The sequence below is a fragment of the Pseudophryne corroboree genome, chromosome 10, assembly GCF_028390025.1.
Source record: "Pseudophryne corroboree isolate aPseCor3 chromosome 10, aPseCor3.hap2, whole genome shotgun sequence".
In the NCBI taxonomy this organism is placed as follows: Eukaryota; Metazoa; Chordata; class Amphibia; order Anura; family Myobatrachidae; genus Pseudophryne; species Pseudophryne corroboree.
Window position 1 is genome coordinate 105,509,807 of NC_086453.1, and position 27,404 is coordinate 105,537,210.

Consider the following 27,404-nt stretch of genomic DNA (forward strand, 5'->3'; position numbering starts at 1 on the left):
CAGTTTGAACACACCCCACCAAATCTAACTCTCTCTGCACGTTATATCTGCCCCTCCTGCACTGCACATGGGCCCTCATTCCGAGTTGATCGGTCGCAAGGCGAATTTAGCAGAGTTACACACGCTAAGCTGCCGCCTACTGGGAGTGAATCTTAGCTTCTTAAAATTGCGACCGATGTATTCTAGAGATGAGCGCCTGAAATTTTTCGGGTTTTGTGTTTTGCTTTTGGGTTCGGTTCCGCGGCCGTGTTTTGGGTTCGAACGCGTTTTGGCAAAACCTCACCGAATTTTTTTTGTCGGATTCGGGTGTGTTTTGGATTCGGGTGTTTTTTTCAAAAAACACTAAAAAACAGCTTAAATCATAGAATTTGGGGGTCATTTTGATCCCAAAGTATTATTAACCTCAAAAACCATAATTTACACTCATTTTCAGTCTATTCTGAATACCTCACACCTCACAATATTATTTTTAGTCCTAAAATTTGCACCGAGGTCGCTGTGTGAGTAAGATAAGCGACCCTAGTGGCCGACACAAACACCGGGCCCATCTAGGAGTGGCACTGCAGTGTCACGCAGGATGTCCCTTCCAAAAAACCCTCCCCAAACAGCACATGACGCAAAGAAAAAAAGAGGCGCAATGAGGTAGCTGTGTGAGTAAGATTAGCGACCCTAGTGGCCGACACAAACACCGGGCCCATCTAGGAGTGGCACTGCAGTGTCACGCAGGATGGCCCTTCCAAAAAACCCTCCCCAAACAGCACATGACGCAAAGAAAAAAAGAGGCGCAATGAGGTAGCTGTGTGAGTAAGATTAGCGACCCTAGTGGCCGACACAAACACCGGGCCCATCTAGGAGTGGCACTGCAGTGTCACGCAGGATGTCCCTTCCAAAAAACCCTCCCCAAACAGCACATGACGCAAAGAAAAAAAGAGGCGCAATGAGGTAGCTGTGTGAGTAAGATTAGCGACCCTAGTGGCCGACACAAACACCGGGCCCATCTAGGAGTGGCACTGCAGTGTCACGCAGGATGTCCCTTCCAAAAAACCCTCCCCAAACAGCACATGACGCAAAGAAAAAAAGAGGCGCAATGAGGTAGCTGACTGTGTGAGTAAGATTAGCGACCCTAGTGGCCGACACAAACACCGGGCCCATTTAGGAGTGGCACTGCAGTGTCACGCAGGATGTCCCTTCCAAAAAACCCTCCCCAATCAGCACATGATGCAAAGAAAAAGAAAAGAAAAAAGAGGTGCAAGATGGAATTGTCCTTGGGCCCTCCCACCCACCCTTATGTTGTATAAACAAAACAGGACATGCACACTTTAACCAACCCATCATTTCAGTGACAGGGTCTGCCACACGACTGTGACTGATATGACGGGTTGGTTTGGACCCCCCCAAAAAAGAAGCAATTAATCTCTCCTTGCACAAACTGGCTCTACAGAGGCAAGATGTCCACCTCATCATCACCCTCCGATATATCACCGTGTACATCCCCCTCCTCACAGATTATCAATTCGTCCCCACTGGAATCCACCATCTCAGCTCCCTGTGTACTTTGTGGAGGCAATTGCTGCTGGTCAATGTCTCCGCGGAGGAATTGATTATAATTCATTTTAATGAACATCATCTTCTCCACATTTTCTGGATGTAACCTCGTACGCCGATTGCTGACAAGGTGAGCGGCGGCACTAAACACTCTTTCGGAGTACACACTTGTGGGAGGGCAACTTAGGTAGAATAAAGCCAGTTTGTGCAAGGGCCTCCAAATTGCCTCTTTTTCCTGCCAGTATAAGTACGGACTGTGTGACGTGCCTACTTGGATGCGGTCACTCATATAATCCTCCACCATTCTATCAATGTTGAGAGAATCATATGCAGTGACAGTAGACGACATGTCCGTAATCGTTGTCAGGTCCTTCAGTCCGGACCAGATGTCAGCATCAGCAGTCGCTCCAGACTGCCCTGCATCACCGCCAGCGGGTGGGCTCGGAATTCTGAGCCTTTTCCTCGCACCCCCAGTTGCGGGAGAATGTGAAGGAGGAGATGTTGACAGGTCGCGTTCCGCTTGACTTGACAATTTTGTCACCAGCAGGTCTTTCAACCCCAGCAGACTTGTGTCTGCCGGAAAGAGAGATCCAAGGTAGGCTTTAAATCTAGGATCGAGCACGGTGGCCAAAATGTAGTGCTCTGATTTCAACAGATTGACCACCCGTGAATCCTTGTTAAGCGAATTAAGGGCTCCATCCACAAGTCCCACATGCCTAGCGGAATCGCTCCGTGTTAGCTCCTCCTTCAATGTCTCCAGCTTCTTCTGCAAAAGCCTGATGAGGGGAATGACCTGACTCAGGCTGGCAGTGTCTGAACTGACTTCACGTGTGGCAAGTTCAAAGGGCATCAGAACCTTGCACAACGTTGAAATCATTCTCCACTGCGCTTGAGACAGGTGCATTCCACCTACTATATCGTGCTCAATTGTATAGGCTTGAATGGCCTTTTGCTGCTCCTCCAACCTCTGAAGCATATAGAGGGTTGAATTCCACCTCGTTACCACTTCTTGCTTCAGATGATGGCAGGGCAGGTTCAGTAGTTTTTGGTGGTGCTCCAGTCTTCTGTACGTGGTGCCTGTACGCCGAAAGTGTCCCGCAATTCTTCTGGCCACCGACAGCATCTCTTGCACGCCCCTGTCGTTTTTTAAAAAATTCTGCACCACCAAATTCAAGGTATGTGCAAAACATGGGACGTGCTGGAATTTGCCCATATTTAATGCACACACAATATTGCTGGCGTTGTCCGATGCCACAAATCCACAGGAGAGTCCAATTGGGGTAAGCCATTCCGCGATGATCTTCCTCAGTTGCCGTAAGAGGTTTTCAGCTGTGTGCGTATTCTGGAAAGCGGTGATACAAAGCGTAGCCTGCCTAGGAAAGAGTTGGCGTTTGCGAGATGCTGCTACTGGTGCCGCCGCTGCTGTTCTTGCGGCGGGAGTCCATACATCTACCCAGTGGGCTGTCACAGTCATATAGTCCTGACCCTGCCCTGCTCCACTTGTCCACATGTCCGTGGTTAAGTGGACATTGGGTACAACTGCATTTTTTAGGACACTGGTGAGTCTTTTTCTGACGTCCGTGTACATTCTCGGTATCGCCTGCCTAGAGAAGTGGAACCTAGATGGTATTTGGTAACGGGGGCACACTGCCTCAATAAATTGTCTAGTTCCCTGTGAACTAACGGCGGATACCGGACGCACGTCTAACACCAACATAGTTGTCAAGGCCTCAGTTATCCGCTTTGCAGTAGGATGACTGCTGTGATATTTCATCTTCCTCGCAAAGGACTGTTGAACAGTCAATTGCTTACTGGAAGTAGTACAAGTGGGCTTACGACTTCCCCTCTGGGATGACCATCGACTCCCAGCGGCAACAACAGCAGCGCCAGCAGCAGTAGGCGTTACACGCAAGGATGCATCGGAGGAATCCCAGGCAGGAGAGGACTCGTCAGAATTGCCAGTGACATGGCCTGCAGGACTATTGGCATTCCTGGGGAAGGAGGAAATTGACACTGAGGGAGTTGGTGGGGTGGTTTGCGTGAGCTTGGTTACAAGAGGAAGGGATTTACTGGTCAGTGGACTGCTTCCGCTGTCACCCAAAGTTTTTGAACTTGTCACTGACTTATTATGAATGCGCTGCAGGTGACGTATAAGGGAGGATGTTCCGAGGTGGTTAACGTCCTTACCCCTACTTATTACAGCTTGACAAAGGGAACACACGGCTTGACACCTGTTGTCCGCATTTCTGGTGAAATACCTCCACACCGAAGAGCTGATTTTTTTGGTATTTTCACCTGGCATGTCAACGGCCATATTCCTCCCACGGACAACAGGTGTCTCCCCGGGTGCCTGACTTAAACAAACCACCTCACCATCAGAATCCTCCTGGTCAATTTCCTCCCCAGCGCCAGCAACACCCATATCCTCCTCATCCTGGTGTACTTCAACACTGACATCTTCAATCTGACTATCAGGAACTGGACTGCGGGTGCTCCTTCCAGCACTTGCAGGGGGCGTGCAAATGGTGGAAGGCGCATGCTCTTCACGTCCAGTGTTGGGAAGGTCAGGCATCGCAACCGACACAATTGGACTCTCCTTGTGGATTTGGGATTTCGAAGAATGCACAGTTCTTTGCTGTGCTGCTTTTGCCAGCTTGAGTCTTTTCATTTTTCTAGCGAGAGGCTGAGTGCTTCCATCCTCATGTGAAGCTGAACCACTAGCCATGAACATAGGCCAGGGCCTCAGCCGTTCCTTGCCACTCCGTGTGGTAAATGGCATATTGGCAAGTTTACGCTTCTCCTCCGACAATTTTATTTTAGGTTTTGGAGTCCTTTTTTTTCTGATATTTGGTGTTTTGGATTTGACATGCTCTGTACTATGACATTGGGCATCGGCCTTGGCAGACGACGTTGCTGGCATTTCATCGTCTCGGCCATGACTAGTGGCAGCAGCTTCAGCACGAGGTGGAAGTGGATCTTGATCTTTCCCTAATTTTGGAACCTCAACATTTTTGTTCTCCATATTTTAATAGGCACAACTAAAAGGCACCTCAGGTAAACAATGGAGATGGATACTAGTATACAATTATGGACTGCCTGCCGACTGCAGACACAGAGGTAGCCACAGCCGTGAACTACCGTACTGTACTGTGTCTGCAGCTAATATAGACTGGTTGATAAAGAGAAGATGTCTATGTAACTATGTATGTATAAAGAAGAATGAAAAAAATCCACGGTTAGGTGGTATACAATTATGGACGGACTGCCTGCCGAGTGCAGACACAGAGGTAGCCACAGCCGTGAACTACCGTACTGTACTGTGTCTGCAGCTAATATAGACTGGTTGATAAAGAGAAGATGTCTATGTAACTATGTATGTATAAAGAAGAATGAAAAAAAACCACGGTTAGGTGGTATACAATTATGGACGGACTGCCTGCCGAGTGCAGACACAGAGGTAGCCACAGCCGTGAACTACCGTACTGTACTGTGTCTGCAGCTAATATAGACTGGTTGATAAAGAGAAGATGTCTATGTAACTATGTATGTATAAAGAAGAATGAAAAAAATCCACGGTTAGGTGGTATTACAATTATGGACGGACTGCCTGCCGAGTGCAGAGACACAGAGGTAGCCACAGCCGTGAACTACCGTACTGTGTCTGCTGCGACTGGATGATAAATTATATAAAAAATATATATATATCACTACTGCAGCCGGACAGGTATATATTATATATTATATAATGACGGACCTGCTGGACACTGTCTGTCAGCAGAATGAGTTTTATTTTTATAGAATAAAAAAAAAAAAACCACACAAGTGAAGTCACACGACGAGTGTTTAACTTTTTCAGGCAATCACAATATAAGTATACTACTAACTATACTGGTGGTCAGTGTGGTCAGGTCACTGGTCAGTCACACTGGCAGTGGCACTCCTGCAGCAAAAGTGTGCACTGTTTAATTTTAATATAATATGTACTCCTGGCTCCTGCTATAACCTATAACTGGCACTGCAGTAGTGCTCCCCAGTCTCCCCCACAATTATAAGCTGTGTGAGCTGAGCAGTCAGACAGATATATAATATATATAGATGATGCAGCACACTGGCCTGAGCCTGAGCAGTGCACTGCACAGTGCACACAGATATGGTATGTGACTGACTGAGTCACTGTGTGTATCGCTTTTTTCAGGCAGAGAACGGATATATTAAATAAACTGCACTGTGTGTCTGGTGGTCACTCACTATATAATATATTATGTACTCCTGGCTCCTGCTATAACCTATAACTGGCACTGCAGTAGTGCTCCCCAGTCTCCCCCACAATTATAAGCTGTGTGAGCTGAGCAGTCAGACAGATATATATAATATTATATATAGATAATAGATGATGCAGCACACTGGCCTGAGCCTGAGCAGTGCACACAGATATGGTATGTGACTGACTGAGTCACTGTGTGTATCGCTTTTTTCAGGCAGAGAACGGATATATTAAATAAACTGCACTGTGTGTCTGGTGGTCACTCACTATATAATATATTATGTACTCCTGGCTCCTGCTATAACCTATAACTGGCACTGCAGTAGTGCTCCCCAGTCTCCCCCACAATTATAAGCTGTGTGAGCTGAGCAGTCAGACAGATATATATAATATTATATATAGATAATAGATGATGCAGCACACTGGCCTGAGCCTGAGCAGTGCACACAGATATGGTATGTGACTGAGTCACTGTGTGCTGTGTATCGCTTTTTTCAGGCAGAGAACGGATTATAAAGTAAACTGCACTGTCCTCACTAGTAAACTCTCTCCACTCAGTCTCTACACTTCTACAGTAACAGTACTCCTCCTAGTCAGCTCCAGTAAATCTCTCTCAGTCTCTTATAATCTAAATGGAGAGGACGCCAGCCACGTCCTCTCCCTATCAATCTCAATGCACGTGTGAAAATGGCGGCGACGCGCGGCTCCTTATATAGAATCCGAGTCTCGCGAGAATCCGACAGCGTCATGATGACGTTCGGGCGCGCTCGGGTTAACCGAGCAAGGCGGGAAGATCCGAGTCTGCTCGGACCCGTGAAAAAAACCATGAAGTTCTGGCGGGTTCGGATTCAGAGAAACCGAACCCGCTCATCTCTAATGTATTCGCAATATTGCGATTACTAACTACTTAGCAGTTTCAGAGTAGCTCCAGACTTACTCTGCCTGTGCGATCATTTCAGTGCTTGTCGTTCCTGGTTGACGTCACAAACACAACCAGCGTTCGCCCAGGCACTCCCACCGTTTCTCCGGCCACTCCTGCGTTTTTTCCGGAAACGGTAGCGTTTTCAGCCACACGCCCCTGAAACGAAGTGTTTCCGCCCAGTAACACCCATTTCCTGTCAATCACATTACGTTCGCCGGAGCGATGAAAAAGCCGTGAGTAAAATTACTTTCTACATAGCAAAGTTACTTGGCGCAGTCGCAGTGCGAACATTGCGCATGCGTACTAAGCGGATTTTCATTGCGATGCGATGAAAAATACCGAGCGAACAACTCGGAATGAGGGCCATGGTTTTGCCCAACTGCTAACAAATTTGCTGCTGCGATCAACTCTGTAATTGCACATGCATTGCATGCTTGCCACTAAATGGGTAAATTTGATCATATGCTGAGTTGTATCCATCTCTGTGTCTGAACAACTCCTCTTCCACCAGTTACGCCCTTTCAGCTGCAAATAGAGATGCAACTGACATGAGAATGATGGCATCACTCTTACTTGCATATGATTAAGTTCTAGAGCATGCTCAGAAACAGTCAAGATATGTCTGCAAAACAGCCGTGTGTTCTCCTCCGAATCAGCCCCTCCGGCCTAGCCCACTACATATTGGCCCTCATTCCGAGTTGATCGCTCGCTAGCTGCTTTTAGCAGCAGTGCAAACGCTAAGCCGCCGCCCTCTGGGAGTGTATTTTAGCTTAGCAGAAGTGCGAACGAAAGGATCGCAGCGCGGCTACAAAAAAAGATTGTGCAGTTTCTGAGTAGCTCCAGACTTACTCCTAACTAGCGATCACTTCAGACTATTTAGTTCCTGTTTTGACATCACAAACACGCCCTGCGTTCGGCCAGCCACTCCCCCGTTTCCCCAGGCACGCCTGCGTTTGTATCTGACACGCCTGCGTTTTTACACACACTCCCCGAAAAACGGTCAGTTACCACCCAGAAACACCCACTTCCTGTCAATCACTCTGCGGCCAGCAGTGCGATTGAAAAGCGTCGCTAGACCTTGTGTGAAACTGCATAGTCTTGTGTGAAAGTACGTCGCGCGTGCGCACTGCGCACCATACGCATGCGCAGAAATGCTGCTTTTTTACCTAATCGCCGCGCTGCAACCGAAAGCAGCTAGCGAACAACTCGGAATGACCCCCATTATGCACAACACACTTGTACTTACAACCAGTTTTTAAAGGGTTTGAAAACCAACCTACCACAGCAAGATGGAGGATAGGAGTGTAAACTCTGCAACTAGGAAAAGATACATGTTCAATTCCTTCTTTTCTGCATCACGATCATCGTCCTCTATGAGAATAAAGAAATTTGAACACACAGGTAATTTTGATTAATGCATTAACAATATTAAAATGTAACATGAAAATTACTGTACAAAAACATTGAGTATTGTCTAGTCTGTATTTATTAAGGGGACACAAAGAGATTTTCTCCAGATCAGCTGGTAAAGAAAGAGAGGCCTATGTACAAGCACAGAGTACAGATCCCCCTTAGCATATGTCAGAACACGATGTCATGGTCTTTGGTTACTAAGCACAGTCTGAGTACTCATTGTAGAAAGACAGATGAAGAACAGTGTGGGATTTATTGGGTTTATAAATGAATGTAATGACCTTGTGCTGCTTTCAGGTAGGGCAATGAACAATGATTTGAGGTATTCTCATTACTCAAAACAAAATTCCCAATATTCACAGAACGTTCATTAATGTAAACTAAAAAGCTTAATACCTCCACACACAGATCCATCAAAGCACTGAGCTCGAATACGAAGACATGTCCAGCTGTCCAGTGCAGGTCCCTCGATCACGGCTAAAAACACAGATGGGGTTATTTACAACATGAGTATATTGGGGGTAATTCCAAGTCGATCGCAGCAGGAATTTTTTTAGCAGTTGGGCAAAACCATGTGCACTGCAGGGGAGGCAGATATAACATGTGCAGAGAGAGTTAGATTTGGGTGTGGTGTGTTCAATCTGCAATCTAAATTGCAGTGTAAAAATAAAGCAGCCAGTATTTCCCCTGCACAGAAACAAAATAACCCACCCAAATCTAACTCTATCTGCAAATGTTATATCTGCCCTCCCTGCAGTGCACATGGTTTTGCCCAACTGCTAAAAACTTTCCTGCTGCGATCAACTTGGAATTACCTCCATTGATCTGTAATTAAAAAATACACTAAATATGTTTTCTGTAATGAGATTTAAGGAAACATCAAAGCACATGACAAGCAAATGTAATATTTCCCTGTGTAAACCCACCATCTTCACTTATGACCTTTGGGGTACTGCATAATAATAATAATAATAATAATAATAATAATAATAATAATAATTTATTTATTTATGTATTTATTTATTTATTCTTTCATCATCCTTATATGCTCATCATCTCCTGAGTCATTTTTTATTAGGGCAAAATACACTAGTTTGATACCTCCCAGTGCACAAGATTTTGAGTGATTGCTTTTACATTTAGGGGGGAATTCAAACGTTTGAAAAGTCGGTTGGGTGTCTGGTTTTTCCCGGCTATTAGATAGGAAAAAACAGACACCCAACTGACTTTTCAAACAATTGAATATCCCCCTTAGTTGGGAGGGGGGTTATGAGAAAGAGGACATGGTTTTCCAGAATGTGAGCAGGACTAGTTAGCTGTGTATGGTTTGGATGGATGATGGCTGCTGCTTACTTTGTAATTAATGTGCTTTTTAATTATATGATGGGAAGGAACCCGGCTAATTTATATGGGATGCGGTCAGGATGCCAGCAGTCAGTATGCCGGCAGTTGGAATCCTGGTGTCGGAATCCTGACACGTGGCCATAATGCCGACATGGGATGAAATGCCGATGCCGGAATCCCAACCGCCATCATCCTGATTGTAAGTACGTGGGAACTGTCACTGTTAACCTGCAAAGGAGGAGGGTTTAGACAGCACTGGGGAGGGTTAAGGGTAGGCTGCGGGATGGGGGTGGGGGGGCAGGGCTACAGTTAAGCTGCGGGAAGAGAGGGTTAAGGTTAGGGTTTTTTGGGTGAGGGTAAGTATACTTACCTAGCCTCTGTCGGAACTGTCTCCATCGGCATCGGCATGCCATGGTCAGTCTTCTGACCGCCGTCATCCCGACTGACGGGATATTATATTACACCCTTTTATACAGCATTTCTCTTTTGTAATGAGACTAACTCTAGCTCAGAAGGGCAGCAATTCTATAATCATTATATGTTCTAGACAAAATTTGATGCAATGGAGTCGGAGATCGCCAGACGTGCAGGATGTTTTTTTGAAGGGGCAATCATTTACAAAGCATGGTTTTGCCTTGTAAATGATTGCCCCTTAAAAAAAAAATCTCAGATCGTCCGGCATCTCGCACACTCGGTGATCTTGGACTCCATTACATCCCTCCCAATATTTTTGAAGTATGACTATACAGGTACTATGGGCCTAACTCAGGTTGGATCGCAATACGCGATCCAGCCGCAAAAATGACTAAAAGGAGTGGGCACATGCACACGCAGAAAATGCGAACATCTCTGCCTGTCAATCAGGCAGAGGCGTTTGCGCGGCGGGGAGCGTCAACTGTCTGTTTCCAAGAAGGAACATTGTGGGTGACGTGGCTAAGAAATGGGGACGTGACGGCGCGAATGGGAGGCCTGATCGGGGGGGCTGCATGATGTCACACACAGCCGCCATGATCAAAAAGATGTTATGCCCCTTCCAACTACTTCAGACAGCACATGCACAGCTGGATGGTGATACGTGTATAGTTGCATGGCTGGCTCTGAACCCGGAACTAAAGTGATAGCAATGCCCCCTGATACATAACACTGTAAAACATTCCTGCCTTTATACGTGAACATAAAGAACATATTTGGAGCATATGAATAATTCACTAAATTACACATACATATATATATATATATATATATATATATATAAACAAAGACTTTCTAATAAATATTCATATGCTCCAAATATAGATGCAGTGTAATATAGACACGAGACTATACTAATAAACATATATACAGAATGAAATTGAGGTCTGGAATGCAAGGAATGGAGATGCATATAAGCTGAAAGCTATAATGAGAATGAGGCTTGACCCGCAGTAGTACTGCGCATGCGCAATTGGCGCGACCGGTTATTTAAACCAGATGAATGGAGGTGGAAGTATTTGACACTGAGGAAGCCACTGCCGTATTTTAAAGGTGGAGAAACGCATCTGTAATTATTCCCACATACAGGATCCAGCAGAAAAGACACCAGTTAGCCGGCCGGCCGCAGGTGTGAGAACCCCATCGCTTGTTGGGGGAAGAGGAGTGCGCTTTGAGAACACCCGGAGGCTCCAGATAAGGCTAAACAAGCCGGGAGGGGTTTGTTCAAGGACACCGCACAGGCACAGTATAATAGGGTGGTCTTCAGTATGCCGGCTCTTGGGATCCCGGCGCACAGTATACCGGCGCCGGAATCCTGACAGCCGGCATACCGACACTTATTCTCCCTCGTGGGGGTCCACGACCCCCCTGGAGGGAGAATAAAATAACGTGGCGCGCGTAGCGCGCCACCATGCCCGCAGCGAGCCCGCAAGGGGCTCATTTGCGCTCGCCACACTTCGGTATGCCGGCAGTCGGGCTCCCGGCGCCGGTATGCTGGTCGCCGGGAGCCCGACCGCCGGCATTCCATACTACACCCGTATAATATACTTCTAATCATACCGAATGATATGAACTGCCATACAAAAGGCTATAATCAAGCATGATCTGCTTGGATAACAGAAGGAACCTTTATATATGGAAAGTTCTCTTATTCGATGACTGTTTGTGGCTGTTATTAACCTAAGGAAAAAGTTCATCTGATACAAAGGATCTTCACTAATGCATGCTATGTTGAATTACTGTTATGAGAGACTTATACATGCTTGTGTGCTATTAACCAAAAACGTTGGAAAATCCACCCATGCTTGACTTGCCTGGATAATTACAGCTGTCTCACTAACATTGCATGTTTGTGTGTTTAAAAGGAAGATAAGAACAGCACAATCAGAATATATGTGTTAAGTGTGGTCTTGAGCGGCTCTGAATAAAAGCAAAATTTACAGGTGATAAAATACCTATGCTAGGATATAGTAGAAAGTTGTTCAATATATGAAATATAACAATTTTTAAATTGGAGCTGAATATTATTGAGTATTAGATATTATTGAGTATAATTGTTTATTATTTGTTTTTATATATTCATATTTTATGTGATGCTGGCCGGTATCAAGTAGTATATGTATGTATGTATGTATGTATGTATGTATGTATGTATGTATGTATGTAAAAAAGTAAATTTTATGTGTAAATAAATATCCACATCAGATTGGATTGCGCAGTTCCTGTATTCTTTTTCTTTAGTTACTATATAAAGGGTTAAAACCAAAAACCCTTGGGGATTGCAGCATCCATCTGTAATCAATCACAGCGCTAGGAGTTTGTGGCTTTGCACCTTCAAATCAGACCTGATTCTAAAAGTGATCCGGTTTGTCTGAAAGCTTAAGGGCCCTACACATTACTAGATCCGCCGTCAAGCAGCCCGACCGCGGATACGGGCAACGGGCGACCCTACGGGGGGGGGGGGGGGCAGTGATGGGGGGAGTGAAGTTTCTTCACTTCCCCCGTCACCCGGCTCCATTGAAGTGCAGGCAAATATGGACGAGATCGTCCATATTGGCCTACATGCACAGCCGACGGGGCACCAGCGACGAACGAGCGCGGGGCTGCGCATCGTTCATCGCTGGTACCCCCACACTGAAAGATATGAACGATATCTTGTTCATTAATAAACGAGATCGTTCATATCTTTCAGGAACATCGCCAAGTGTGTAGGGCCTATTAGACTAATAGATTCTCTATTCTTTAGCTATGGGTTTTGTTTCAGATTAAGAATAGCCTGAGTGTCTCATTTCACTTTTCCTTCCTCTATTTGTGTTACCTACCACGTTCTCTGCTACACATAAACCTGACACTGAGGAATTAAAGTACAGAGAAGAATATTGATAGAAGGATAATATTGATAGAAGGAAAATATTCATAGGAGAAGGTTGTACTTACAGCAATCCTCTGAACAAGCTGAAAAAAAAGCATTTTGAGATTTGAATTTCGACACTTAAAAAATTACATTTGATTGAAATGTAAAAATAAATGCATGTCTTAAAATACAGGCACATACTGACATATAGATACAGTAATTGTAAGTATTCGTCTTAGAAGCACTCAGGTGAAGGAAGACTTAGTGGTTATTATAACCACCCTTTTTTTTTTTGTTAGTTTGTAAGTAAGTAAGTAAGTAAGTAGTGTTTTGGGCCTGAGCTGTTTTCTATGCCACCAGTTTTTGACCTCTCTAACATCAGCCCATATTCAAATGAAAGTTACCATTGTTGCAAACTATCTGTGTGAGAGATCATACAGGTCTAGTGTGTGCTCTGTGGAAGTTGGGAGTGAGCGTGGCTTCAGTTACAGGCCTCAAAAATGCGGTCAAACATCTGTTGGAAGTTAATAGTCTCCCATCGGTGTGATGTCCGGGGACTCCTCCTCCAAGTAAGCCCTTGAGGCTTGCCTTATTGTTATCCCGAAAGAAAGGAAAGACTCCTCCAACTGCGCCCACTACAGACCTATCTTACTGTTGAACACCGAAATCAAGATATACACAAAGACCCTTGCCAATCGGCTGAACCTGGTGTTACCTAGTTTGGTCCACAATGAGCACATGAATTTTATACCTGGGAGACAGGCCCAAGACAACACTAGATGGGTGATGAGCCTTTTCCACACTCTCAATAGTTCTCACACTGCTGCCTTGGTACTTTCCCTGGATGCCGAGAAGGCTTTTGACTAGATCATTTGGTCCTTTCTGACTCACACTGTACAGGCCTTTGGTTTTGATGGTGGCTTCCTTCATGGCGTCCAAGCCCTTTACTCCACTCCCTCAGCCAGGGTCTCTGTGAACGGGCTTCTCTAGTCACCTTTTTCCAGAACTAATGGCACTAGACACAGGTGTCCTTTGTAACCCCTTATCTTTGCTTTGCTTATTGAACCACTTGCAGCTCAAATTCGCCTCGATTCAGATATTAGGGGATGTCACTTGGGAAGAAAACTTGGGGTCTATTAATGAAGCAGTGAAAAGTGTGGAGAAGTGAGCCAGTGAAGAAGTTGCCCATGGCAACCAATCATCTGCTACGTATAATTTTATAGAATGCACTTTATAAATGTTACTTCAGCACTGGTTGGTTGCCATGGGCAACTTCTCTGGCTCACTTCTCCACTATTTTCACTGCTTCATGAATAGATCCCCTTGTTTGCTTATGATGTTATCCTTACCCTAATCTCTCCTCAAACTATTCCAGATTCTGGGTGATTATGGTTCTCTCTCAGGCTATAAGATAAACCTCTCTAAGAGGGGTATTCAATTAAGTGCCGTTTTTTTGACCAGTCGAAAAAACGGCACTAATTCGACACAGGATATTCAACTGCGGGCGTTTTCGACCATTTTTTAATCCATTTTCGCCCATGCTGTTTCACTTTTTTTTGTCGAATCGACAGTGTTATTGTCTGCTAGGCTCTCATTAAGAGCTTATACTCAGTGGTGTTTTTTTTAAACTGGCCTTAAATTCATTTTTTGTGCAAGTAAAACACATACACGCAGATACTGTATGACACCAGAAGCCAGTAACTACTGTTGCTATGCCCACTTGCGGTGTTTGGGGTTCCATTCTAGAAACATTTTTCAAAACACTGCTTCTCTTATTTCTGTTCTTTTACTTCAGTGGAAAAAAAATTCAGCAATGCCTATAATATTTTTTTTTTAAAGACTAGTAAGTATATAAATGCTTCACATTAGCAAAACATCTGACAAGCATTTTACTAGCATTCCACAAATAATAAAAAAAAAAGGCAAGCAATACACCATTGGGTGTTTGGCATAACAGCTGGTACATGTTTGTAGTTTTAGAAGTAGCTTCCTCTAACTGCAGTATGAGGGTTATTCAGATGCAGTTGGAGGTGCGACATCATGCGCAAAGTATCGATCATTGCCACTTGCGCTTGTGCAGGCCCTGTTCTGCGCGGACGGGTCCTGTGTTACAAGTAGTAGGATGACAGCAGATTGACAGTCTGCTGCTTTCTGGGGGCCGGGAAAGGGGCCGTAACAGCTTTTGTTTGTGAAAATGGAGGCATGTCACAGCCGTTTAGGGGAAGGGAAGAGGCCAGGGATCTCCGTTGTAGGGTGGAGATTTCCTTGGCTCTGCATCAGGCAGCTTACATGGAACCATGGGTACTGCAAGCCTCCCAATGGTGAGTCAAGTCATCTGATGCTGCATCCTAGGACGCAGGCCGGATCACTGCTGCAGCAGGAGGCATCTGCTTGTAATAGCCGTCTCCTGCTGCATCACCATACAGCACTATCACTGCTGCTTCCAAGCAAGGCAATAGCCATGCAGTGCTGCTGTACAGCACACCTATTGCCACGCTTATTCAGCCGGGCAAATTAATTCACTGGCAATTGAATTCCCCCCATAATGATAAACATAAATTCCACATCACACTTAGGGGTAGATTTACTAAAGTTCCTAAAACGGGATGTAGTTGACATGCCGGCGTATGGGATCCTGGCGGTCAGAATCCCGATAGCTGTCAGAATGTCTACGCCAGAATCCTGACAGCTGGAATCCCGAATGTAAGTATACTGGAGAGGGTTATAGTTAGGCTGCAGGGGGATTGTTAGGATTAGGCTGTGTTTGGGGTGAAGGTCAGGCTGCGACGGGAGGATTAGGGCTAGGCTGCCATGGGGGGAGGGTTAGGGTTGGGCTGTGGGACAGGAAAGCTAGGGTTAGGCTGTTGGGGGGGTGGGGGGTGGGGTTAGGGAGAGATTTAGGATTAGGGTTAGCCTACTGCAGCGGCCGTGTCGGGATTTCAAGCAGTCAGGATGCCGCTGTTGGTATTCTGACCGCCGGTAACCTGATTACCAGTATCCCATCCCCAACCCCTTCGTGGAGGTGTTGTGCATAGCTACCAATCAGACTCAGTCTATCATTTTCTAGTTTACAATAAAGAAATGATAGCTAGAAGCTGATTGGTTGGGCAACATCTCTATTTGTCTGATTTAGAAGCTTTAGTAATCTACCCCTTATTCTACACTGAAGCGGAGCACATTTTTGTTACAAAATAATTTTTCAAATTTTACCTAAATCAGTGAATTCTTCCAACGATTTTTTCATTTCTTTCGTCAGTTGAGATCTTATTTTCTGCACAAGTAGCCACTGGGCATTCATTCCTGTAGGAAAAATCAAGCTAGAACAGTACTATGTGTGTTTGTTGTTCGTCCAGAGAACACTATTGATATATGATCAATTCATTTTATGAGAAAAGTAAAAATTTAACTATCTGATGGACATAACTCAATAGATGTGAAATAGGTTGCTGGAAAAGAGAAAAATAAACATAATCAGGAATGAACCATGTGGTGTACCATGGTGTAAATGTATATCCTGACCCACCCTGCCTTCACCACATGGTGTACTGTTCCATCCCGGTGAAATTCCAGCAGCACTTGCAACAGAGTACCAGGAGCTGCACAGGAACTGGCACCAGGAGCTGCACAGGAACTGGCACCAGGAGCTGCACAGGAACTGACACCAGGAGCTGCACAGGAACTGACACCAGGAGCTGCACAGGAACTGGCACCAGGAGCTGCACAGGAACTGACACCAGGAGCTGCACAGGAACTGACACCAGGAGCTGCACAGGAACTGACACCAGGAGCTGCACAGGAACTGGCACCAGGAGCTGCACAGGAACTGACACCAGGAGCTGCACAGGAACTGACACCAGGAGCTGCACAGGAACTGACACCAGGAGCTGCACAGGAACTGACACCAGGAGCTGCACAGGAACTGGCACCAGGAGCTGCACAGGAACTGACACCAGGAGCTGCACAGGAACTGACACCAGGAGCTGCACAGGAACTGGCACCAGGAGCTGCACAGGAACTGACACCAGGAGCTGCACAGGAACTGACACCAGGAGCTGCACAGGAACTGGCACCAGGAGCTGCACAGGAACTGACACCAGGAGCTGCACAGGAACTGACACCAGGAGCTGCACAGGAACTGACACCAGGAGCTGCACAGGAACTGGCACCAGGAGCTGCACAGGAACTGACACCAGGAGCTGCACAGGAACTGACACCAGGAGCTGCACAGGAACTGGCACCAGGAGCTGCACAGGAACTGGCACCAGGAGCTGCACAGGAAATGGCACCAGGAGCTGCACAGGAACTGACACCAGGAGCTGCACAGGAACTGGCACCAGGAGCTGCACAGGAACTGGCACCAGGAGCTGCATAGGAACTGACACCGAGAGCTGCGCAGGAACTGGCACCGGGAGCTGCGCAGGAACTGGCACCGGGAGCTGCGCAGGAACTGGCACCGGGAGCTGCGCAGGAACTGGCACCGGGACCTGCGCAGGATCTGGCCCGTCACTGGCAGCTGCTGGCCTACTGTGCACAAAGCATGTATACAGTAAAAGCAAACAAGTTTTGTATATATTTGTAACGGACTGTAGTAGCCTTAACGTTATTCTTGATGCAGTATATTTGATTCATGCATACTTGCCAACTTTATCTTGGTAGTCCGTAGAGTAGATGCAGATGAATACTCCAGGGGGCGGGGTAAGGCTTTTTGCGCTATTAGGCCCCGTCCTCATGGTGGCAAATGCCATGCCATGAATCACAGTATTAAACTGTTCCTGGAGACCTGCACATGCGCAGTAGAATCTACTGCGCTGCAGAGATGAGGGGGCATACACAGAGTTTACACACGCGCCATCTCCTCTCTTATACCCAGTCCCCGCACAACAAATGTCTTAAACACTATAGTGCTCCTGTTAATGTTATACCGCAGTTCACATATGCCACAGTGCCACCCACTGCTCTGTTGTTAATCCGCTATGGCTGATGTCTCTGGACAAGTGTAATTAACAAAATTGGATTCTTTAGAATAGAATAAATAAATAAAAAGACTCAGTAAAACTGCATACTTGCAAATCATCCTGGGACCTACATCCCAGGAGGGGTAGGTGTGGGCAGAAGTATTAGGCTGCATCTTGCAGCCACTCCTCACCACCACCATGTAGTATTAACTTTTGAGGCAACTTTTGTTTTAATGCCGCTATTCATTTTTTTTTTAAGATGGTAAGATGACTATTTATTAATACTTTGGGCCAAGCATACTATTTATTAATACAATGGGGGTATAATGACTGTTTATTATACGGATTTACTAGAATTAATGGTGCACTACCATTTCGTTAAAGAACCAGCTCTGACAGGCGAAATAGCTGAAGCTGCTTGCAATTCACCTCCTGCCTGCTTCCATGATCTGCTGTTGTGTCCTAAGACGCAGGATCGGATCACTCTGCGAAAACACTGTCCATCCGAGTGCGCCTGAGGCTACTCTAATTGGTCATCACAGCTCTGCAGCTGATGCCAAGAAATCTGCGTTGGAAGAACGGGGGTAACACGATCCAGTTTTCTAGAACACTGGCCATCCCTGCCCTGGCCCCAACCCCAAACGACAGCAGCCTGTCAATGTCTGTCGCTGTGGCTTTGGGGAACTGCAAGAGATCTCATAGTAACTGCCCGAAACGTGCGCAGTAAAGATCTTGAGCATGCGCCAATCTTCTAACTGGAGTAGTACGCAAACCACTTGGTTTGTGTACTACTCTGAATCAGTCCCATTGAGAGGCTGCCTGTGCCATTTGGCAAAAAAAAAATTATATGAATATTTCAGACCATGTTATTTGAAAACACGCTGTTTTATGTGCAGTAATCTGATGGTTCCAAGCTGTACATAAACTAGTCCACTTCAGTAAATTCACCCTCCTTTCCGGGCTTCCATCTTACTGCAGTCAGTTCCATCTGTCCTCTGCAGGACTGGTACACAATCTCAGAATTTCAAAGCTCACGTTTTAATTCTTACCTTCAAACTGCTTTCCTTTCAGCTTCTCAAATACCAATGCCTTCAGTTTTGCAACACTTCTAATATCTAAGAAAAAATTAACAATGAATGTTAATAGCAATACTCCTTATTTAGATGTTACTGTACATAACCAAAAATGTTTTATTTATTTACATTTCTATACATATACTTGCTAAATACCCGTGCTTTGCTACGGAATGAGGTAGGTAAATTATCTACAGTTTCTTATATAGTGCAGCACATTATGCATCTCCCGATATACTCTGTGCTGCTGGGGGACCCTGTTACTTCCACTATATAACTCTCAGTGTGTGGGTTCGTGCTACCTCCATCCCCCTCCTCACATCATTTCAGTGCCCCTGTCACATGCAGCCCTGTCCTGCCTGACATATCATGCATCTCCTAATATACTCTGTGCTGCTGGGGTCCCTGCTCCTCCCACTATATAACTATCAGCGTGTGGAATCCTGCTACCTCCATTCCCCTTCACACATCATGTCACTGCCACTGTCACATGCAGCCCTGCCCTGCCTGACATATCATGCATCTACTAATATACTCTGTGCTGCTGGGGTCCCTGCTCCTCCCACTATATAACTATCAGCGTGTGGCTTCCTGCTACCTCCATTCCCCTCCACACATCATGTCACTGCCACTATCACATGCAGCCCTGTCGACACTGACATATCATGCATGTCCTGATATAGTCTGTGCTGCTGGCCCACCCCTAGGGGTGCTAGGGGTGTGTTACCCCCACAGTGTTTGTTCCCAGATTGTAAGTCATATAAGTACCAAGTTTGGTGTAAATAGCACCAGGCATTCCAGAGTTATGCTGTCCGCTGAAATACTCTGTGCTGCTGCTCCACCCCTAGGGGTGCAAGGGGTGTCTTACTTGCGCAGTGTTTGTTCCCAGATTGCAAGTCATATGTGTAGCAAGTTTGGTGTAAATTGGTCCAGACATTCCAGAGTTATGCTGTCCGCTGAAATACTCTGTGCTGCTGCTCCACCCCTAGGGGTGCAAGGGGTGTCTTACTTGCACAGTGTTTGTTCCCAGATTGCAAGTCATATGTGTAGCAAGTTTGGTGTAAATTGGTCCAGACATTCCAGAGTTATGCTGTCCGCTGAAATACTCTATGCTGCTGCCTCACCCCTAGGGGTGCTAGGGGTGTCTTACCTGCACAGCGTTTGTTCCCAGATTGCAAGTCATATGTGTAGCAAGTTTGGTGTAAATTGGTCCAGGCATTCTGGAGTTATGCTGTCTCCATATATACTCTTGCTGCTGTCCCACCCCTAGGGGTGCTAGGGGTGTCTTACCCTCACATTGTTTGTTCCCAGATTGTAAGACATACAGTATGTGTACTAAGTTTGGTGTAAATTGGTCCAGGCATTCCAGAGTTATGCTGTCTGCTGGAATACTCTGTGCTGCTGCCTCACCCATAGGAGTGCTGGGGGTATCTTCACCCCATGGTGTTTGTCCCCAGATTGTAATTCATATGTGTATCAAGTTTGGTGTAAATTGGTTCAGGCATTCCAGAGTTATGCTGTCTCTTGATATACTCTGTGCTGCTGTTCCACCCCTAGGGGTGCTAGGGGTGTGTTATCCCCATAGTGTTTGTTCCCAGAGTGTAAGTCATATGTGTACCAAGTTTGGTGTAAATTACTCCAGGCATTCCAGAGTTATGCAGTCTACTGAAATATTCTGTGCTGCTGCATCACCCCTAGGGGCGCTAGGGGTGTTTTATCCCCACAGTGTTTATTCCCAGATTGTAAGTCATATGTGTGTAAATTGGTTCAGGCATTCCGGAGTTATGTTGTCTCCTGATATACTCTGTGCTGCTCTCCCACCCCTAGGGGTGCTAGGGGTGTCTTACCCCCACATTGTTTCCTCCCAGACTGCAAGTCATAGGTGTACCAAGTTTGGTGTAAATTGGAACAGGCATTTTGGAGTTATGCTGTCTCCTGATATACTCTGTGCTGCTGTCCCCCCAGGGGTGCTGGGGGTGTGTTACCCCCACAGTGTTTGTTCCCAGATTGTATGTCATATGTGTACTAAGTTTGGTGTAAATTGTTGTAGCCATTCTGGAGTTATGCTGGACCATATACATATACATATACACATACATACATACATACATACATACTGTACATACACACATACATTTTTGTCGATTTCCGTGGATGGACAGTGACATTTGTAAAACCGGTTCTTAGCAAGCACCTGGGACCTAAGGAGAAGCTACCTGTCAAGTTTCAAGATTGTAGGCCTTGTGGTTTAAGAGATTTCGTGATGAGCCAATCAGTGAGTCAATCTCCATTTTATATATGTAGATATACAGTATATAATACTAATAATTTAATTTGTGGTGTTTTCCTTTGTCCATATAATTTTAATTGTCTTTGATACTAAAAATTCTATACATACTACTAAAACTTTTTAATTCAAATCACATGTTGAAGGGTCATAAAAGAATAATATGTTACAGCACATGTTTCCTCATTCTCCAGATATATGCACCGGGCCAAATGAACAATTGGGCAGATGGGCGTACAGCTCCAGGCCTCCATGTACAAATAGGCCCATCTTCATGACAGCACAATGGTGGCCAGCTCCCCATGGTCGGCCATAAATCATAGGTATTAAAATTATATTTCTATTTTCCTCACCAAATCATTTCTATTTTTACATATTAAGGGAATGTTTTTTATTTAAAATTTCAACCACATATTTACATATTTAAATTTTTACAATTTCAAATAAATAATAAGGTGACAGCATATTCCACATGTAGTTCTGAACAAGAAATAAACCAAACCAAAACTTTACATATACCAAATAATCCTAATATTTAAACAAGAAAATAACAAAAACAACCTCTTTAGTCCCTCCCTCTCCACCCGAACCCTTCCCTTCTGACTCCTCCTCTAGATTCTAAATTTCCAGGCAATCTTTATTCTAAACCTCTTTTCTCCTGACCCTTTCCATCTCCAGGAGCACATACTTAACTCCAAACTCCCACCCATTCATTCTCCCTCCACTAGCATACATTCATCCCCATTCCTCCCCATTCATACCCTTTCAGCCCCCTTTCATCCACCCATACATCCCCACTCACTCTCCTCTCAAACCAAGACTACTAACACCAAACAAATAAAAAATAGAGCATGTTTATTATAGCCCATCCAATACATGAAAACCATTCCCTCAAAAATATAGTTATACAAAACCTAAAAAGATTTGAAAGTGCAAAAACAGTATCAGCCAATAGACTGGAAAGAGGGAAGTCATCCAACACCCACTAAGGGGGCTTCAGCTGATGCCACAAGCGGGACCAGTCGACGATGTCTAACCTCCCCCTCTCCAGCTCCATCCTCCTCCTCACCTCGTGCAGAATTAAAGCTCCCACCTCCCTACAGGGAAGGACTTTGCCCCTCAGAGATACTTGACACTGTGCATTCCATACATGATACCTAACTGCTAGACTAACGGAAAACAGTGCTCTATGCAAAAGCCTCGTACCTTTACATATTAGGGGAGACATTGGGGATGATAGTTTAGGACAGGCCCGGCCAACCTGTGGCTTTCCGGCTGTTACGAAACTACAAGTGCCAGCATGCTTTGCCAGCTAATCGTGGGACTTGTAGTTTCACAACAGCTGGAGACCTATAGGTGGCCCAGGCCTGGTGTAGGGGCAGGGGTATTTTAAGAAAGGAGAGCGTGTGTGTGCAGGCTCTGTGCCGGCCCCTCTTCTCTAGCAACACAGTAGACTGGCAGATATATCACAAGGCCATCGGCGGGTGTGTACCCCTGATCTGTCTGTGAACGACATAATTCACCAACATATCACATCGTCTGTGCAACACAGCCGATGGCCAATATATCTTCAGATAAATCGGCACATTTAGCGGTATATATGGTTTGGCCACCGACCACCCGTACACTTGCTGCTGAGGGCTGACATCACAGCTGGGTGGGCACATTCAAATGCCTGCCCACCTGGGTGTCCTGACCGACACGTGTGGCGGCTGATTGGTAAGTCTGTCTGCCGAAGTGATGGTCAGGTGTGTACCCAGCTTTACATTTTGTTATCAAAGTAAAATCAATAGTCTGAATGCTGGAATACAGCAGGTATTTTAAGGAGCCGTAGCGAGGTATTGGGAATGATTCAGATATGATTGAGATGGTTGTAAACAATTGTTTGACTGAAGGAAACCTTGCGACAACACGACATAGCATCAACACCACAAAACAACAAATCTCACGACAATAAATTCTTTAGAACCTCCAGGATTGCCATCCCACACCAACTGCAACTTATAATAGGAGCTCTTATAATGCTTCTATGAAATTTAGATCTGTCTATGCTCTGCAATGGTACAAGGCTAATGATAAAAGCTTTACGGTCTCGTACCATTGAAGTACAAATACAAACTGGTTGTGGCAAAAGAGAAGACACTTTTATTCCTAGAATACCACTAATAACATCTTAAATATCAATTCAATTTAAACGCTTGCAATTTCCAGTAAGATTAAGTTTTGCCAAGTTGATCAATAGACCCCAGGGACAAACACTTAGGGGTATATTCAATAAGAGTCAGATCCATTCCGACATGCAGTTGTCGGAATGGGTCCGACAACCCCTATTCAGTGGACGGCCAAATCCGACTGTCGGTTTTGGCCGTACACAGGGTCCTGTCCTGCCGCTGACAGCAGCAGCCAGAAGTGCAGATGGCGGCGGCTGCGAGCGGGACGGTGGCGGGGGTAAGCTGGGCAGTGGGGGGAGCAGAGATCGGCGGCCGGAGCTGGCTGCGGGGGGGACATGTCTGGGGCGGCGGGGGGAGGCGCTGAAGGGAAAGAGGTGCCTGCGGGCAGCGGAGGGAGCAGAGATCGGGGGGAGATGGCTGCGGGGAGACATGTCTGCGGCAGCGGGGGGAGGTGCTGCAGGGAGGGCCAGGCTACTCTCTTCCTGCTGCGCCTCCCCCTGCCGCTGCAGACATGTCCCCCTGCAGCCATCTCCCCCCGCCGACCGCCGATCTCTGCTCCCCCCGCGGCCGCAGCACTGCTTGTCTCCTCACCTCAATCCAACTTGTTTTCAAGTCGGATTGAGTTTGTCGGAAAGGGGGCCAAAACATCAGATTTGGCCCCATTTCCGACAGAAGCACGTGGATCGGCGGCTATTCCGCCGGTCCATGTGTTTTCCAACAAGTCGGGAATTCCCGACTTGTCAGAAAAAAATCAGTTCCTATTGAATAGGTCGGAACCCCTTCTGACCTATTTCTGTCGGAACCTGCCGTCTTTCCGACAAGACGGCAGCTTCCGACAATTATTGAATATACCCCTTAAAGTTGTTGGGCTTCAACTACAAGACAACTGCTCTCCCATGGTCATCTGTATGTAAGATGCTCTAGAGTAGGAACAGATACACATCTTTATGTATACTCTCCTTTCAAAAAAAAATAGCTTATACATATATTATAGTATATAAAGTTCTGTAAACTCTAATTTTTCTTTAAACTTTGTATATAAATTAGTATTAAGTATAAGGTATAATTATTAGCACTAAGTTTTGTTCAAATTAAAGAAATTAATATAAAAATTATATTTTTGCTTTTACTTTGTTATAAAATAATATTGTAATAATAAAAGTATAAAAACATAAATGTAGTTAATGATTAAATCCTAGTCAAAATAAAATCTAATTAAACTTTTATGTTAACCTTTATTTTATTTCTCTAATCAGAACTTGTGTCTATTTTCTAAATAGCATTTTTGGGCAATTTACAAAATGATTTGCTAATATACTGTATAAAAATTGCTACACATTACAAATTAGACTCACGCAACGCTGGGTGACCCTGCTTGTACATTATAAAATTGACAAATTATGAATTATATTCAGTGCTTTTACAGCAAAATAAAGGTATATGCAACAATTTTACTACCTACAGTACTGTACTTTAAACTGTATTTGTGGTCGGGGGAGGGGGGGATTTTGGGCATTTTATCTCTTCTTAATCCAACTCACTGTGATTGACATCCATGCCTACTCATGCCTTACTGTGTTGTTATTGTGGCTAAAATCCCTAAAGTGTTAAAATACATCTGACTATAGTCTACGTGTGCTTCCAGCATGTAGTGGTAGTTAATAACGGGTGGTCTTCAGTATGCCGAATGTCGGGATCCCAGCGCACAGTATACCGGCGCCGGGATTCCGACACCCGGCATGCGCCGACAGCTATTCTACCTCGTGGGGGTCCACGACCCCCCTGGAGGGAGAATAAATAGCATAGCGCGCCACCGTGCCCGCAAGGGGCTCCTTTGCGCTTGCCACACTGTCGGTATGCCGGCGGTCGGGCTCCCGGCGCCGGTATGCTGGTTGTCGGGAGTCCGGCCGCCGCCATACCATACTACACCCGTTAATAACATCAGGCTGCCTGTCACATTAAATATATCAGCATATATAACAGTTGTTATTACAATAAGACAACAGGCATCATTTCCATAAACCTCCTAGCGGCTGAGGATTTCCCTGTGTGTGAAGCAAGTATAGTTAAACAATAAAACTTAATAATTAAAATAAACACACGAAGACATAGATTTGGCAGAAAAATGTCAGCTATTTATTTAAATGATTTATGAAACTGAATGACCCTATCGGTTAATTAAAATTAAAAGTATGGTGGCAACGAAAGAACGGCCATAAACAGCCTTAACCCAAAATACACCTCCCACATAATAAAACCATGAAGCAAACCGACTAAAAACACCAAGGTATCCACTCAACCTTCTTCTTGACTACCCACCCGTACGGGTGATGAGGATGCCCCCGTAAAGGTGGTCCAGCAGATGTATAACAGTCAACGAAGGTAAGCGCACATAAAACCAACCACCAATTGAACTCCAACCAATTCTCGTTCTTTTCCGCCTCAATGCTAATGCAGAAAACCCACATCTACAGACATCAAAATGGGGAGGGAAGGTGGGAAGGCTGTAACAAAAGAGGCTGACCCAGCCCTCACCAGACACAATGGAGGTCATTCCGACCCGTTCGCTCGCTGCGTTTTAACGCAGCAGAGCGAACGGGCCCTGCTGCGCATGCGCCGGCGCATGCCAGACAGCTGAAGGACGTAGCAGGAATACGATCGCCTCTGCCTGATTGACAGGCAGAGGCGATCGTTGGGCGGGAGGGGGCGGAACGGCAGCGTTTGGCCCCCGTTTCGTGGGTTTGGTCCGGCCAACGCAGGCGTGGCCGGACCGAACGGGGGGCGGGACGCAGCCGCTGCGGGCCGGGGAGCGATGAGTAGCTCCTGGCCAGCACGCTAAAGCTGCGCTTGCCGGGAGCTACTCTTGAAGTGCAAAGGCATTGCCGCTGTGCGATGCCTTTGTACTTCTGCGAGGGGGGGGGGGGGGCTGGACTGACATGCGGGGCGGGCTAGCGCTGTGCTGGGCATCCCCCCGCATGTCAGGGAAGAAGATCGTAACTGTGCTAAATTTAGCACAACTACGATCAACTCGGAATGACCCCCAATATACACTTAAAACACCACCCTCTTCCCCTATAGGACAATTCAAACACCTGATGCCCCTACAGTCCCGCCCCCAGCCTACCAGGTTTAATCCACTCCATTCCTATTCAGTCATTACGTTTTCTTACTTACAAATTCAATATCAAACACAAAATCGTTTCTACATTATTATTATTATGATATTAAAAAGAAAATATATGTTTCCGTGGTTCTAGATTATTATCAAAACAAAAAGCGTCTGTATGGTTGGTAAGTACTCGTATTCTCTACTAGAGTACTATCACCATATAATTTACTATGAATAAGAATATATGGGACGTTATTATCTTACCAATAATCCGAAGGTATTCCTTCTGTTTAAAATATGACTGATAAACACCAAGAATTTCATTGTTTAGACCGTCCAGAAATACTTGTCTGTTGGGAACGTCTGCAGGCAGTTGCGAACTCAGGTAGTGTTCAAGATCTTTCACAAAAACTGGATCACAGGATAACATTCCAAAGGTGAGATGTAAATAAAAAATCAGGGCAAAAAGGAAAAAGAACATATTAATCCATCCAGTCGCAGACATTTAGGGAACTTTCAGTGTGGTGGTTATGAATATGCACAGGTTCAATGATGCCAGTAACACATCACAATGCTGTATGTGTTTCATATCAGAGCTGGGAAAATTCTGGTTGCCATGGCAACTTAACAAGGGAACCTAATGACTGGAGTAATGGGGCCCATACATCAGGGACTTATCGGGGCAATTCCCTGTTCTGCCGTTGCCTGGGTGGGGGGATTGGGGAAATTTAACATGTTGGATTTGCCGCTTCTGACCAAAAATGATCGGTACTGGGATTTTTAACTTGCTTTTTTTTTACAGATTCCCTTATAGCCCCTTGACAGGGCCGAAAGTAGGATTGCTCTCACCCGGGGCAAGACACTGACACACACACACACACACACACACACACACACACACACACACACACACACACACACACACACACACACACACACACACACACACCACACACTGTATAGGGACCAGATGCACACTGACACACACTGTATAGG

The 27,404-nt window shown here is 45.6% G+C and overlaps 1 protein-coding gene across 4 annotated transcripts in view; it reads right to left on the reverse strand.

Annotated features, from left to right (window-relative positions):
* Positions 1 to 27,404, reverse strand: part of IZUMO3 (IZUMO family member 3) — a 126,976-nt gene that overhangs the window by 37,023 nt on the left and 62,549 nt on the right. For 3 of the 4 annotated variants that reach the window (XM_063942699.1, XM_063942697.1, XM_063942698.1), the window contains 6 exons: positions 26,673 to 26,819; positions 18,818 to 18,883; positions 16,024 to 16,113; positions 12,897 to 12,914; positions 8,541 to 8,621; positions 8,012 to 8,102 (listed from right to left, as the gene is read on the reverse strand). In XM_063942699.1, coding sequence (XP_063798769.1) covers positions 8,012 to 8,102; positions 8,541 to 8,621; positions 12,897 to 12,914; positions 16,024 to 16,113; positions 18,818 to 18,883; positions 26,673 to 26,819 — 493 coding nt within the window. The remainder of the gene's footprint in view (positions 1 to 8,011; positions 8,103 to 8,540; positions 8,622 to 12,896; positions 12,915 to 16,023; positions 16,114 to 18,817; positions 18,884 to 26,672; positions 26,820 to 27,404) is intronic. The other variant, XM_063942700.1, reaches the window with a different exon arrangement.